Raw genomic sequence first — 16026 nt, forward strand, 5'->3', positions numbered from 1 at the left:
GGCCAAAATGTTAAAAATAACATCACATATCCCAAAGCAAAATCTGATAATATACACGTACAGATATTGTTGGTGCGAAAGAGGAAAGACTTAAAGTTAAGATAAAAAAAAAAAAAAAGACGATCAAGAGGAATAGTTAAAAAACTGAATATTTATTAACAGAAAATATTTGGTTGCAATGAATCAAAATTTTCAATGTTTTTTGTATTTAAAAAAAAAAAAAAAACTGGTTTTAAATAAAACAGTAATGAAAACAAGTTTCAGCATGAGTATAATATAAAGTATGGAGCAGAAGAAAATCTGTAAGCCATTTATAAACATGAAATAAAAATGCTGCTTTGTCATTAATATTATTACCAAATGGGAATAATCAGTCATGAATGTTACCTTTTTTTAAATAATCTCCAACTGTTTACGTATTAATATTATGTAAAATAAACATTACTATTACAAAAAAATAGCATATTTTATAATTTTTTTCCCCAAAGTCTTCCTGTTATTTTGAAAGTAAGCCTGTTTTCAGAGCAGTGCTTGAAACTATAGATGAAAATAAAAAGTAGCTTATACGTGACAGGAATGTCTCAACGCGTTCTGATTTGGTCTAAACAAATTGTTCTCTTTATAAACGTACTGTAACACCAGAGAGATTACAACTGGATTTAAAAAAACTCCTGTTTCTCTGGCCTTTTGAAACTTAAATTAAAAGTCGCACCTGAACGTGTTCAAACCTGGAACTCTTCTAGTAACACTATTGCACAGACCACACCCACCTCAGTACGTCTCAGAAAACCATCAGAAAAAGTCTCTCAAAAGGTCCCACGTTTTGTGAAACTGCTGGTTTTTGGTGGTTGTGGTTCCTGACAGGTTCTTTTAGTCGGCGATCTCGCTGTAGTAGTACTTGTGGGCGGTGCCGCTGAGCATCCAGCCCCCGGCCCTGAACTCCAGGATCTCCAGCAGCAGCAGGCGGGCCATGGAGGTGAGGCCGTCCTGCAGCAGGAAGCCGTCCCTCAGCAGGAAGAAGAGCTCGTCCATCCTCTGGCTGTTCATCTTCTCCAGCTGCTCTCCAATACGGTGCAGCTGCAGGACCAGGCAGTCCACCTGAAGATGGACCAGGACCAGGACCAGTTAGTGCAAACAGATCACAGGTTCTCAACACGTGGAGCTGGACCTCATAATCCAGGGGTGTCAAACTTCATTCTCATTTCATTTATTTTCATTCTGTCACGGTACAGATCATATTTTTTTCACAAGAAACATTAAACAATTGGTCTGCCACGTTTACACTAACTGAGATAATAGTATTACAGAATTATTAAATAAAAATAAATACATTAACAAATTCAAGGACTTACACAAATAACACGAATAATCACCATGTTCATATTGTCTTAGGAGTCTCTTTTTGTACATTCTCTTAAACTGAAATACATTCAAATTGCTCTTTATAAAACATTCCTCATTCTAACAGAAAAGCACATCTGCATTAAAATGATTCTCCACTGTTTTTACAAATGTGGCCTAAAACCTTTGAAATGTCTAAGATCTATGCCTAACAAGCAGCTTTTTCAGTCAAAATGACAACTTGTGCTGCTTTGGGTTGCTCTAACAATCAGTAAAACTATAAAAGGTCGATGTAAACCTCTTTTGTTTACTGATAGATGATAAATTAAAACCATAACACGAAAAAATCTGTGGCCACAGGAGGCGACAGTTCCCACTCTGCTGTTTTGTAGACACCATTATAGAAGAGATGAAGAGCTCTGTGCGCATGTAAATAAATGCAACACAGGCTGCGTCCAAATATTCCCTCCTATCTCCTTTCCTATCCACGTTTCCATAACCCTGTGGATGACGTCACAGGGAAAGGTGTTAGGAGAGGAGTTAGAAAAGGCCATCATGTTTGTTTTGACAATCAGATGCACTTCCTCTAGGTGACGTAATAATCAGATGGTCGTGAAGGTTCGTGACGTTCTGCCGTGGTGGAAAAACTACACATTTCTGAAAATGGACTAAAAACTCATTTATAACACTTTCTGCTGATATAATCTAAAATAATCATAAGGTTTGAATGTAAATCTAAGGAAAAAAGGTTATTAGGCTACGAGAAACAAAAGTGAAACTAAAAGAACGTCACATAAATAATGGTTGCTAAACTCACCTTCCACTCACTAATATGAATTATGATGAAGTAAACATAATGTCTCTGATCCTTTTTTCTTGAACTACAGAGTGTCTGTTTTATGTCAGTTATAATCTGATAATATGTTTTACATATCATAATATATGGGTTTTAGATTATTTATTTAAAATTGTTCCAAGGCATATTATTGCATTGGTACGGTCATCATGAGTTTCCGTGAGCGCTCAGGTGTGTGTTTCCCTTTAAATGTTGTCGCCGCAGGGAATTGTGGGTCAGCATTTTCTCATCTGCTTTGGTAAAGGATGCATCAAGTGTTTCCTAGGCTAAAGGAGGTAAAAAAAGAAGCAATGAACCTCTTTTCCTGAGCTTAAAAAGAACTAGGACGTTGTTCATCATGGCCACCACTTAAACACTTCTGGGGGTGAAGGAACAGTGGATAGGAAAGGAGATAGGAGGGACTATTCTAACGCAGCCCAGGATTCACTGCTGCTCATTAGAATCAGCAGTGAATCCACTGCTGCCGTCGCCCCCTGTGGCCACAGATTTTTTTGGGTCGCGGTTTTAATTTGTCAACTCTCAGTAAACAAAAGAGGTTTACATCAAATTTAAATTTAAATTAAAGTTTTACTGATTTTTAGAACAACCCAAAGCAGCACAAGTTGTCATTTTGACTGAAAAAGCTGCTAAATGATTATGAATGCTTCACCTCCTATAGAACTGATAGGGCTGAAAGGGGCTAATGACATCATCAATGACATAATTTCATACATGGCGGCGCACAGGGTAAAGTAGTCCCAGTTTTAAAAGTTAATAAAAACAAATGTGGTGCAAAATAATGCGTTCTGTTAGGCATAGATCTTCTAATAAGGACATTGCAAAGATTTTAGGCCACATTTGTAAAAACAGTGGAGGAAACCTTTAATGTTGTTCATGAAAATTGATGTTAATTAAATTCAATTACATTAAATTAAATGACCCATCCTCTGAACTAAAAGCAAACCACTTTTGTAAATGTTCTGGTAATGCTCTGAACATAACTGTGAGTGTCTGCAGCTCAATCAATTCTTTAAGTTTTAACAATCCTCACGTAATAAACAGACTGCTTGTGTGCTCTCTGTAACCTGTCTTATGAATAATTTCTACTGCTCTTTTCTGTAATAAAAATAATGGTTTTATATTGCTTATGTACGCATTTAGACACTCTTTCAACGGTAACCCTGTCTATGTTGAGAGAGAGATTGTAAAAATCAAAACATTTGTTTTATATAGATTTAAAGACAACTTATTTTTCATCAAACCATTTTTTCGATAACACCATTTCATTTTCTTCACATACTGCCTAAGTTTGTAAATCTCATTTTAATATGGAACAGTTTGATCTAAAGTGGACCACAGATTTTTCTTCACTTTAAATTTCCTTGATTTTGTGACAAATTTGTATTTTGATTAAGGAAAATGTTACGTAATAATGTTTTTAAAGAGTTTAAAATTAAAAATGACTCATCCGATAAAAGCACTGGTAAAACTGTGAGCCCCTGCAAATATAGCTGAGTTTCATTTACACAATGATTCATGTTTTCTCTGTGGTTTTCACTCTCTCCTGTGAGCTGAATGGGTCACATTATCAGTGGGTTACAGGCATGTGCCTGGGCAAAAGCAAGGGAAAAAGGTTGGCTTTTATTTTGAAGGGGATTTGTTATTTAAAAGAATGCTGTCCAATCAAATGTCTTACATCAGAAGACACTAATCATTTAATTTTCAGTAAGGATGTCCCAATTTGTTATTAATATTAGATATCGGTCCAATATCAGCAGAAAAAAAGGGTATTAATTACACCAGCCTGCATCTAAAATCTCAGATTTAGGCATGGGCAATATTGTATTTTTCCCCCTTGCCCTTAGTTGTTCCCACCGTATACTGACAATAAAATATTTTTAAATAACTGAAATTAACTTGAATTGTATTTTGTAGTTTAAAACTACAATTTGTTTTTATTAGATGTATTTAGGTTAAATTTCAGGGTCTTCTAATGTAGAATATGCTTATGTTTGAGATTAAAATGTATGTAACCCATTGGTTTTTCTCATACTAATGTTGCTGACTATTGTTCTCTGTTTGACTCATGTTATTAATTTGTTGAATGACTGTTAGTTTAAGTTACAAAACGATTGTAAAGCTTTCATTTGGTTTTCCTTTCAGGATGAGAAGAAAAGTGCTTGGAGGGCCTTCATTTTTCAGGGTTAAAAAAATAAATAATAATTACAGTAGGAAATTGTCTATTTTCAATACTTTAGAGTACAACAAACCTCTTCCTCGTTCATCAGTGCGTCAGGTTGTCCCAGTCTCATCAGACAGTCAAACACAGGATGGACCAGAACCACCATGGGCATGTCGTTCACCTGAAACAGACAGAGCAGGGAAACCAAATACATCCATTGCTGCTTAATAGCAGGATGCAGCCCAAATAATAGATCATGTCAACATTCTGGAATACATCTAATAAAATCATTTAACAGTTTGAACTTTAGAATACAGAATAATGAAATAGAGTGTCAATTATAAAGCAAATTTACAGCAAGGGGAGCTATAGAGGAAGACAAGCTCCCAGACGGCAGGATTTTTAATCTAAAAAATGGAGAAAACAAACCTTAAAAATGAAAAGTGTAACTACTTTTCAACCTTTCTTCTGAATATTAGATAAACACTGATTCTAGCAAATCAGTTAAAGGTGTAAATTGACTCATTTTTGTTGCTAAGGCCACTGAAAACGACCCAATGAAACAGATCTGCGACCCACCTTTGGGCGTCGACCCAAGCGTTGATAACTATTGATTTAGACACTGAGATCTGAGTTAAAGCTCAATTTTTCTGTGAACTGTCCAACATTTGACATCTGTCCGTTTTCCTATTATTTATTACTAGTACAGTGCCTGTTGGAAGTATGTATTCATATAGTGGGAGGAGCTTAAGTAGAGTTGTCAATTATGGCAAAATGAGTATGTGTTTGAAGGTTGGATGTACAAAGAGGTGTACATACTCTGGACTCTGTAGTGTTATAAAGGGGTATATTGGTGGGTGCAAAGTAAAATAGTGTGTGTGATTTCCCTGATTTCATTCTATGGAACATGCACATGATAAATTGATAAAGTTTGCACCAATGCGGCGGTTTAGGTAGAATCTGATGAAAGACACATACATTCGTACAAATAAAACTATTTATTTAGCATTTAACATTTCTTAGTGCAGGGGTGCTTATCATCCAAGGTTAGTAATTAATATACAAACAGATGTAACGTAGCGAGCAGACTGAGAAAAACTTAATCTATAAATCATGTGTGTGGCTCACACTTCCAGAGGGAAGGTGAGAGTGTGTGTGTGTGTGTGTGTGTGTGTGTGTGTGTGTGTGTGTGTGTGTGTGTGTGTGTGTGTGTGATACTATGGTTAGTGCGGTGCTGTTTATTGTAGGTGTTAAAGTGCTGTTAAAACCGTTCCTCTTTGTGGTTGTTGTGGTACCGCGTAGAAAGAACCGGCAGCACTCACACACGCACGCACATCAATCGCGCGCATGCACCCATGTGTGTGTGTACAGTATGTGTTTTTCTACCTGTCCATCTCTCCTCCGTGGGCTCACTCTCACACATGCATCAGCCGCGTGCATGCACCCACTCAGTGACTCACATCAGGTTGAAATGCGTGAGACTTGAGAGCTTTGCTAGTATATCAGTATGAGTGCGGCTGCTCAGACGCCCCTCCCCCTTCTCTGTTCTAACCCTCATGTAATCCGCATTGATTCCACAGTGATTTCAAAATAAAATGAAAATAACCGTTTTGAAACACCAAATAAGTTCAAAATAATAAATACACAAACTGGTATTCGCTCCACAAACACAGACACACACACACACACACACGCAGACGGTCCTGTAATTAATAGATATAGATGGTGCACTAGCGCCCCCTGACACTGAGGTCAAAAGCGGAATAGGTTTAATTTCTGTAAACTGTCCAGGCTAATCCGCGTTCAAAATGAAATTAAAATAAAGGTTTTGAAAAACCAAATAAGTCCAATATAATGGATGCACATACTTGGGGTATGTGGAAACTGTTAAAAAAAAGTTTCAGGTCGAACAGAAGAGAATCAGAATCAGCTCTATTGGCCAGGTACAGTTTAGAACAATACAAGGAATTTGACTTGGTAGTTGCAGTGAAAGATTACACATCAACACACCGGAGCAGCCATTTGCGGTGCCCACACATTTAGGTGAAAAAGGGATCAACAACAGGAGGAGAGGAGGGGTGAGGGGAAAAAACTACGTAAGAGCCGCCGTCTGCAGAAACTTCCTGGTGGTAAGAGATGAGACAACCTTGGCTTTAGCCTTGGCTGGCTGGGGAGCCAAAAGGGAGATAAGCAATGTGTTTTTGATGCAGGCTATGTCAATTTTCAATAGCCTTCTGTCCTCGGTCTCTCTGCTGTAATCCAATGAGTGGCCGAACTTCCACTTCCAAGACGGGTCTCCAACTTCTCCCAATTGTTATCCATAACGCGTAGACGTTCCAAAAGCAGCTCTTGCTTGCTTTTGATATCGATCAAGACATGAGTCTGAGTGTTCCGAGCCCTGCGACATCCTTCAGAAATCACTGGCAGCTTTTCCAAAACAGTCGCCAGCGTAGTACGGACTTTTCGATAGATTAGGAAGCCACCAGCTCCGATCAGCAGCATGCCTACTATCATTATTCCAATCATGTAGATGTCCTCCACGTCTTCCACGGAAAGGATGGACAGACACACAACTCGCCACTTGTACCAAGGGTCAAGTGCGTATCCAGCCGCAAACGTCCCGCTTGGACATGCGGGTTCACCACCCCCGGTTCTTTTCGTCAAAAAAATCTGATCGAGACCAACTAATTAGTTCCATTATTCCGGATTTGGATGAGTTGCAGAGAGAGGCTCTTTTTAGGCTCACAGGACCAGACAAAGCAGCAGCTGGGAGAGAAAAGGGTGGAAGGGAGGGAGAAACAGAGAGTGCGACTGTCCTCGTCGAGAGAAGCAAGAAGAAGACACTGCGTCGGGGAGAAATTTGCGCCACACACACAAAACTTCCTTGATTTATTAGAGATTCCCTCATTGCTCTAACTATAAAGACATTGTGAATGCTGCATTACAAACAGAGAGCGGTATACACTTACCTTCAGGTAGTCGAAAATGTTGCAGATAAACGTGACAAAGCACGTCCACGCGTGCAGCGAGCGAGCCCTGGTCTCCTCTCGGTCGTTGAACTCCTGCTGGAGACGGTTGAGAAGGTTCTTCCTGAACACTAACCCAGTCCTCTGCTTAGCTTCAGCCTGAGCTCAGTGTGGACACAATCACACGATATGTTAAGCTGATTTAGGAGCTTCATGAAGCTTGCATGTAAACAACCAGTCAGTAATTAATTAGAAAAGAGGATTAAGAACTTCACTAAAAACACTTTTTTTAACACTGACCGTTACGATGGTGTAACAAATGCGTCCTGCCTCTTTGCTGAACACCTGGTCCTTTAACGACTGATCCACAATAATGTTTGAAACCTTCTCCAGGTTCACTGCACTTGGATCTAAAAGGAAAATATTATTTTAAGTAAATAATTGTTGTTTTGGAGTGCAGAGTAAAATCAAAGGTACTGGCCTTTCAGCGCTGTTTTAAGTATCTTCTGTGCATCCACGTCTAAAGACTGGATCTTGTAGTCATCCGTGGAGTTTTCCATTTTGGATGATGTTAAACAAAGCCCACTTCAAAGCCGTCTCACTGTAGAAACAAACAAAAAAAACGCTTTTAATTTGAAAGGCGTCTAACACAACAGACAGGATGTGATTAAATTCTAAAATGATAAATTCATTCAACAGTCAGTTTTCTCTTTATCTCGGAAAAAAAAGAGGTGGCCTAAAGCTGCAGATAGGAGAGAGTGGGAAACAGTTATAGGACGCAAGCTCAGGCTTGACCACCCTGTAGCTGGCCACCATTGATGAGGGTGTCTTGCAGCAGGGTTGGGGTCAATTACATTTTTCAGTTATAATTACGTTTTCCCATACCCTGTTTACCCATATTAAATTACAATTCAATTACGATTACATGACCAGCTTTTTTTCAAATTACAATTATTTTTCATCCTCAGAAAGTCAATTACGGTTACGTTCTCAATTAGTTAAGCTCAATTACAATTAATCACAATTACTGAGCCTGAAATAAACAACCTTGCAAAAACCCTTCCTCTTGTGTTAGCTTTCTGTTAGCATATCAAATGATAACTGGTCCTAAATCAGCTGTAAATTACACTAAAAACATTTATCTATCATCTAATTTATTTCCTATCTATTAGTTACTTTGTTAGGCTTCCTAATCAATGAAAATATAGGTTTTAATATTTTTTTCATGGCAATTAAAATCGCAAAGTCAATTATCTAAACTCAATTACAATTTAATTACAATTATGACAGCAAGAGATTAAAAAAATAATATACAATTGTAATTACGCCCTAATTGTAATTAATTATCAATTACGCAATTACAATTATAATTGCCCCCAACCTTGGTGTCTACTGTTAAAAAGACCTGATTCAAAGGAACACTACTGATGATGCGTCCCACAATTTACATCCTTCCAATACCTGAGACACACCTCATGTTATGCTACGACACAAAGGACAGTTTAACATCACATCCTGTGTTTAATTCTTCTTCTGAGCCCAGAAAAATATCTACATCCCTCCTGTGATGGCTGATAATAAAAAAAATAAAAATAAAAAACACAAAATTTTACATTTTGGATATTGTGTATAAATGAAAAATGTCCTAATTTGTTGAACAATGAACGCTTGCTGGCTCATCATAACAAAGACACTGAATCATAGATAGAAGTTCTGCTGCTAGTGCTCACCTAAGTAACATTTTATTTACTAGTATCAGTGATTATTATATTTATTTCATTTATACATTTTTTATGAATTAAGGTATTTTCAAATGAACTTGTGTATGTTTGTTTTATCATAAATTTAAAGTTATCTTAAGAGGTTGAATTTTTCAAACAAATGTAACCCAAAATAATTTCTGGATCTTTAATAATTTGTTTTATGTAAAACAACATAAATATAATTGGTGAATATAATCATAAAATTAAAATATGATCCTAAATCAGTGGCTGGGGCTCTAACAGGGGTCACCAACCTTTCTGAAGCTGTGAGCTACTTCATAGGTACTGTATACTGTGTACTGAAGGGCTCCCAGTTAGAAAAGAGCTTCTTAAATACTATGGGGTGGATTCACTAAGATCTGAAATAAAGGGTGGTAAACCAGGTGCGTCCCTAAATCCTTTGGTGGCGCTGTTTGCTCACCTGCTGTGGGGAATTCACTAAGATTGCTGCACTTAAAGCTGTACGTATAGATAGAGACCGGCCTATTTAAATGAACATTTTGCTCATTCAACATGGAGAGGTGAGTGCACAGAAGTGTGGCTGTTCCATCAGGTCCTGTAACTTTGCTCTTATTAGTCCATGAAATACAGGCAGATATGGACAGAAACCGTCTTATTGATCTGTTGATGCTAATGATCTGATTTAATGCAGCAACACAGTCTGTCAATCAGTCAGCACCATTTGAAGATGATCTACTGACCATCATCCAGAAGATCTGACCTCCTGAGTAGCAATTGTCACATAAATTACGCAGATGATCAGCTGATTCCCGGCCTGATGCTCCTGCCATCAAAGCGACACGAGAGTTTTACGATCAAAACAAGCAGAGAAAGACACAGGAGCTCATTGGAGCGGTGCGTTTGGAGTGATATCCAGGTAGCAACTCTCTGCACCGAAGCATCACCAGACTCCACAAGTGCGGTCGCGGGTGTCCAGCTTTATCTCTCACACACACACACTTTACTCTGCATTTTCTTATTCAGTGGCTGTTAATATTATTATTATTATTATTATTAATAATAATAATAATAATAATAATAATAAAGGTTAACTGGAGTCTTTTTTTCCATCTCCACTGTGTTTCATGTCAACATTTACTGTAGATATGATCTCCGTGTGTGTGTTTGCACCTGCCTGTGGGTTGTACTATTTTCCGGCGCAGAAACAGTCACCGCAAACACTTCCAGATTTTATGAATTGCATTACGCCCCTGCATTAATTCATTTGCATTTCCCCCTCCCATTTTTTTGCGCCCCGTGTGAGATCTGCCAACTTTACATATTCATCAGAGGGAAATGCACTAAATGAATTGTGGGTGCATTGTGACATGCAGTCCTGATTCCTGGGGTTTGTACCCTTTATTAGACGTTTGCACACCTTTTAATACCCCTAAACCTTTAGTGAATCTGACCCTAAATGTTCATGGTCTCACTTTAATTAGAGGGTAAGATAACAAGTAGGCATGTCCCGATCCGATATTGATATCGGTCCGATATCCACCAGAAAACGAATATCGGATATTATCGGAGTCTGTTCATACGTGTCCGTATCAAAAGCCACGCAAAGAAGAAAAAAATGGCAAGGTTGGCCACTTTTTTGGTTTTGATGCATATTACATATCTTCAGTTGTTGTTGTTTTTTTGATAGATCAAAATGAAGTTGCTGATCCAAACGCCAAATGATTTATAAATGAAAAATAATGGAAATTGTCAGGGGTGTTCAAACTTTTTCATACCACTGTATGAATATTTACACCCACAATGAAGACGATGATTTAAGGTATTTTAATGAGGAGACCCTGATTCAGACCTAGCCTGTAATAATGATATATTCACGGACATCCGGACAAACCACTGAACAATGAGCTAAAAACCTGCTTGGTCAGGATTGGTGAGGATTACAGTAAAGGTCACTCAACAAAGCATGTTTTCTCCTCCCTGAAATATAAAACCACGAGTTACATCAACCCGTTATTCACCCACTTTCCACAGTTGTTTGTAGTAAAACTGAACCGTTATCCTAGTGTAATCATCTTTTCTACATCAGCTCTCATTCATTCACTGTAAACTTTGTGCCTCTGTACTAAACGCCTTTGTTTACATTCACCTTAATGTCTAAAACACTCACAATAACAAACAACAGAAGCTTTTATGTGACAGCTACAGTTGTTAAGTGAAATAATTTGTACATAATTAGAGAAAACATGGGTTTGAAATACCTATTTAACGTCGAAAGTCCTTTGTTAGGGAGCAGTACATGCTACAGATGAAATCCCTCTCCGGGCTTTACAAAGACGAAACGTTGAGTTCAAGAGGATACCTTTACTATATATCGTCACCTAAATCTTAAAAAAATAAAACAAATAAACACAACATAAAACGTGTTAATTGTTCAAAACATTTTATTTAAATACTATTAATGTACGTATGGCGAAATAAAGCAGTATTTCGTTGTAGTAACTTAGTGTTGACCTTGGTAACACAAACGCTGAGATGTCTCTTGTTGCTACGTTTACTCTTCGCAAGCGCTGAGCTGACCAGGCGTTGCCTGTTTGGACAATTTTCCGGTTTATATTTCTAATCGGTTTCTTACAACACACTATTTATTTATTTATTTATTTATGCTCGTGTCTTTACCAACGCATCTCTTATTATGTGACCAATAAATAATAATAATAATAATAATAATTTAAAAAAAATCTATAAATCATACAATAGCCTGGCAGAACAAGTGGGATAAATGAGCATGTTAAAATTTAGATAATAATATATACACAAAACAAAAACAAAAAAAAACAGAGGCCTTAACTGTGGTGCTATAAATCTGGTTTAATAGTAAACAATAAAGTATTACCGTCCACATTCAATAATCAAAAAAAGAGTCATCTTTGTTTTTTCGGGTTAACTTTTGTGTGAGGCTTCGAGTATTAAATAAATTCCGTTAAAATGAATAACTAGCAAGGCTTTGCGTTGTTTGTGGTGGTTTTCCACACTTTGAAGGAGGAATCATCCGGCCTACCAGCATGTATTTGGCAACCTTATTTCGACCCGGAAGTACTAGCTGGTAGTGCAGCGTTTGACGCACGGATGTTGTGAAGTGTAATTAATGCTGGAATAAAGGGAGTTATGTTCAAATATAGAGCTAGTGCTGAGTTAATGAAGGACTTGTGATTGAAGGTAAGAGTCGTGTGCAGTGATAACAGGGTTGTTATTTAACTTTGCTTGTTCTCCAAAGTCCTACTGTGTGTCCTCCAGCATGTTTGTTTACTGTGTTTTATTTAAGGCTATACATTACATACATTATCACATATAACACATATAACAAAGGACAGGGAGCAAATACAAGGTATAATATTGTATGTGTTATAAATGTTTTGCGTTCTATGTGTCATTATAGTTTTTGTTCTCATGTCATTAGGAAGCAGTTTGTGGCGCCATGGTGGGCTTTGACCCTGGGTCTCAGGGGGTTCCTCTCTCCCCACAGGAAGCAGCCTTTGCTGGTTCAGCAGCTGGGATGGTCACCAGAGCCCTCGTCAGTCCTTTTGACGTCCTGAAAATCAGATTTCAGGTAATGATGCACCAATTGCTGCTGACATTAAGGGGAGCCCTGTACTATGAAGCTGGATTAGTATATCCAGGATATTTCTCCTTTAGCTTCACCTAACCAAACATTCTCTGTCAGAGAGCCCCTGTCCTATGAAGCAGACTATAATTAGGTTAACTTAAAGGTGCACTATGTGAGATTTGCAAGCACCTGCTTAAGCCAGTACATGTCCAGGCCCATCTGAAGTTTGTTAGAGAGCATTTGGATGATCCAGAAGAGGATTGGGTGAATGTCATATGGTCAGATGAAACCAAAATAGAACTTTTTGGTAAAAACTCAACTCATCGTGTTTGGAGGAGAAAGAACACCATACCATACCATACCTACCTGTAAAGCATGGGGGTGGTAACAACATGCTTTGGGGCTGTTTCTCTGCAAAGGGACCAGGGAAAACCTCCTTCCATCAGCAAGGGCATTGAAGATGAAATGTGGCTGGGTCCTTCATTTCATTTCATTTTATTATTTATTTAATTCATTAAAATAAATGCAACAACAGCATTTACACGAATGAAAAGGAGCAGAAAGAAGTAAAAACTTATAATGTCTGCCCCCTATCAACACAAAATTATTTACAGTTCCAGTTCCTTTGAGCTGTCTCATGCAGCCATCTTATCAATTACAAGACATCAAACACAAAATACAAAATAAAGTTAATGGAAACACAAAATACAAAATAAAGTTAATCAAATACAAAATAAAGTTAATCAAATACAAAATAAAGTTATTCAAAACACAAAATACAAAATAAAGTTGATCTGCTACTCTGCAGCATTATATTTCTGTAACATTGATAATTTAACATACTTTTTAAACACATAAATGGACTTAGAAGTTTTAATTTTACAATCAAGACTGTTCCACTGGGCGATTCCTTTGATTGAGATACATCTTTCCTTTACAGCCGATTGAAACCTGGGTTTTGTAAAAACCTCAGTACCTTTTAGTTCATATCTACTTTTTCTCTTGGTGAATCTGTTTTGCAAATTGTTTGGTAAACTTTCCAGATGAGCTTTATACATGGTTTTTAGAAGGTTAAACTCTACTAGTTCATTAAATTTCAGTGTTTTTAGTTGTATGAATAAGGGATTAGTGTGGTCTCTGTATCCACTTCCACTGGCGACTCTAATTGCTCTTTTCTGTAAAAGAAAAATTGGACTGATGTATTGTTTTTTTTTTTTTTTTTTTTTTTTTTTTTTTTTTTTACCTTGTTTGCACATGCTGTTGAAGGTTAACACTACAAGAAGTGCAATCTTTTAACAGCAATGCATATTTTATTATTGCAATTAAATAAATGAATTTATTTCATTGCATAATTGTGACCATCACCAGCCCTCCCTAGGGAAGGGTAAATACTTTATTAAAGGGAGGATGTAAAAGAGAGAGGGCAGTGTTACACCAGGGTGAGGGGGGTGGGGGTGGGGGGGGGGAGTTAACAGGGAGGAGGGATACAAGATAGGAAAACGAATGGGTGGGGAATAATCAATAAGTTTCAAGTGATGTGATGTGAAATTGTGGTTGTGTATATTGTGCTTATTGTTGTGTTATCAAGCCAGTCTGGTGACCAGTGTGCGGCTTAGGAATAATGATGGTGGCTGTGAGCAGAGGAGGAAGTGAGTGGAAGTTACATAGAACAGGTATTTGGGAACAACGTGTCTATGGTTGAGCCCAGTATGAGTGTTATCCCACAGCCCGAGGCCAGTGCGTCCATGACAAATGTGATTCCAAGAGCCGCTACTGCAAAACCCATAAGCCGCCCCCGGGCCCGAAGAAGCAGTCGGGCCAGCAGAAAGAGCGAGAGATCTAGGGGCCCCCGGCGACCACCCCACGGCCAAGCAGCCCCCCGAACGCCCCCAAGGTCCCAAGCCGAGAGGCTGCCATTGCCCCCCCCATACACACCCGAAAAGCCCCCAAGGAGCCAAGGACCCAGCGCACCACGCCACCGACTCCCCAATGGAGAGGCACTTCCCGATCCCCTGTGTGAATGTGTGTGTTTGGTGAATGTATGGGGTGTAATTAAAAGAAGGGGGATGGAGGGGAGCGGTGCTCCCCCTCCAGCCTCTGTGGATTTATGTGTATGTGGTGTAATAGGCCGGAGGGTGTAAATGATGATACACCCTCCGGGGGGTGGCATGTTGAGATGCGATTAAAATTGGAGGGATTAGTAGGGCAACTAGAGGTGGGAGGGCCGCCCCCATGCCACTACATAGTAACACAGGTGGCGGCCCCCTCCACCCCCAGCCCCACCATCCAGCCCCCCAAGGGTTGGGTATTGGTGTGTGGTGCATTTTCTGAGTGAGCCAGACCAGCTGGGAGTGGGGTGAAGTGAACATGTAGGAGGCCTGTCCAGTGTGAGCCGGGCCCGTCCGCGTGGCGGGCCACGCGAGAGGGTAGATGGCGCAGACGGGCAAGTGGCACTGCGGGCCCCGGAACAGCACAGCCGGAGACCCCCCCCCCACGGCACCCCCCCCAGACCGCGCCGGCCCTGCGGAGCACGGCGACACCCCCCACCCCCGGGCACAGCCAGGCACCAACAACATCCCCCGGCGCCCCAGGGGGCGACCCCCGCCGCCCGCCGGCCCGGAGCAACGCCACCCCGCCACCAAGGGGAGCGGCCGAGCAGGGGGGAGGCCCATGCCCGCACCAGTGCCAGCACAGGCCCATCCGGCGCCACGATACAACACTCTCCACCGGGAGGCGGCTCCGGCCCCCCCGACGAGAGAGGACGCCATCCACCGCCAAGCAGGGCCATCCCGCCAGCCACGGACCGGCAAGCCAGAGTACCGAAGCACCCCCAGCCCGGAACCGCCCCCCCACACCAACGGCGCCAATAGAGCCCCCCCCCCCCCCACGGAGGCAATCCCCGACGACCCACGCACCGGCACGAGACACCCCCCCGACGCCAGCACACCCCGAACAACAGCGGGCCCAAGGCCACCAGCCCCGCCCCGCCCAAGGCTGCGCAGCGCCGCCACGAGCCGCGGCCGGTCCCCGGGCAGATGGCCGGAGAGCACCCCCCCGGACACGTAGCCCAAGGATCCGCCCCCGGGGCACCCCCGCCCCAGAACCGCGCCCACGGCGCCCGGTGCACCCAGCCAGCAGACCAGCCAATCCCAACGCGGATCCACCGGGCGAGGAACCACGCGCCGCGCCCCCGCACACCCGCCCAATACGACCCCCGGGGAGGCCCCATAGTACCCCTCACCCCACACCCTAGCCATAACGTCCACACCCCGGCCATTGCGGTCGTACAAAAAGCCCCCGAGGGGGCCCCGCCTGGCTCGCCGCGCAAGCGACATCCCTAGCAAAGGCGCGCCCCAGGGAGCCAAGCCAAGGAC

At 40.8% G+C, this 16026-nt stretch overlaps 2 protein-coding genes across 3 annotated transcripts in view; one reads left to right on the forward strand and one right to left on the reverse strand.

Moving 5' to 3' along the window:
* Nucleotides 1-360: 360 nt before the first annotated feature.
* On the reverse strand, nucleotides 361-11435 carry mif4gdb (MIF4G domain containing b). Its single transcript, XM_028454530.1, has 6 exons — nucleotides 11307-11435; nucleotides 7806-7925; nucleotides 7625-7734; nucleotides 7328-7483; nucleotides 4447-4539; nucleotides 361-1098 (listed from the first exon to the last, which is right to left on the reverse strand). The coding sequence occupies exons 2-6, from the start codon at nucleotides 7882-7884 to the stop codon at nucleotides 871-873; spliced, it is 666 nt and encodes a 221-aa protein (XP_028310331.1). The 5' UTR covers nucleotides 7885-7925; nucleotides 11307-11435; the 3' UTR covers nucleotides 361-870.
* A 702-nt stretch (nucleotides 11436-12137) lies between these two features.
* Nucleotides 12138-16026, forward strand: part of slc25a19 (solute carrier family 25 member 19) — a 43520-nt gene continuing 39631 nt past the window's right edge. For both annotated transcript variants that reach the window (XM_028454527.1, XM_028454526.1), the window contains exons 1-2: nucleotides 12138-12264; nucleotides 12506-12655. In XM_028454527.1, coding sequence (XP_028310328.1) covers nucleotides 12524-12655 — 132 coding nt within the window. In that variant the 5' untranslated portion in view covers nucleotides 12138-12264; nucleotides 12506-12523. The remainder of the gene's footprint in view (nucleotides 12265-12505; nucleotides 12656-16026) is intronic.

The sequence above is a fragment of the Gouania willdenowi genome, chromosome 8 (assembly GCF_900634775.1).
Source record: "Gouania willdenowi chromosome 8, fGouWil2.1, whole genome shotgun sequence".
NCBI lineage: Eukaryota > Metazoa > Chordata > Actinopteri > Blenniiformes > Gobiesocidae > Gouania > Gouania willdenowi.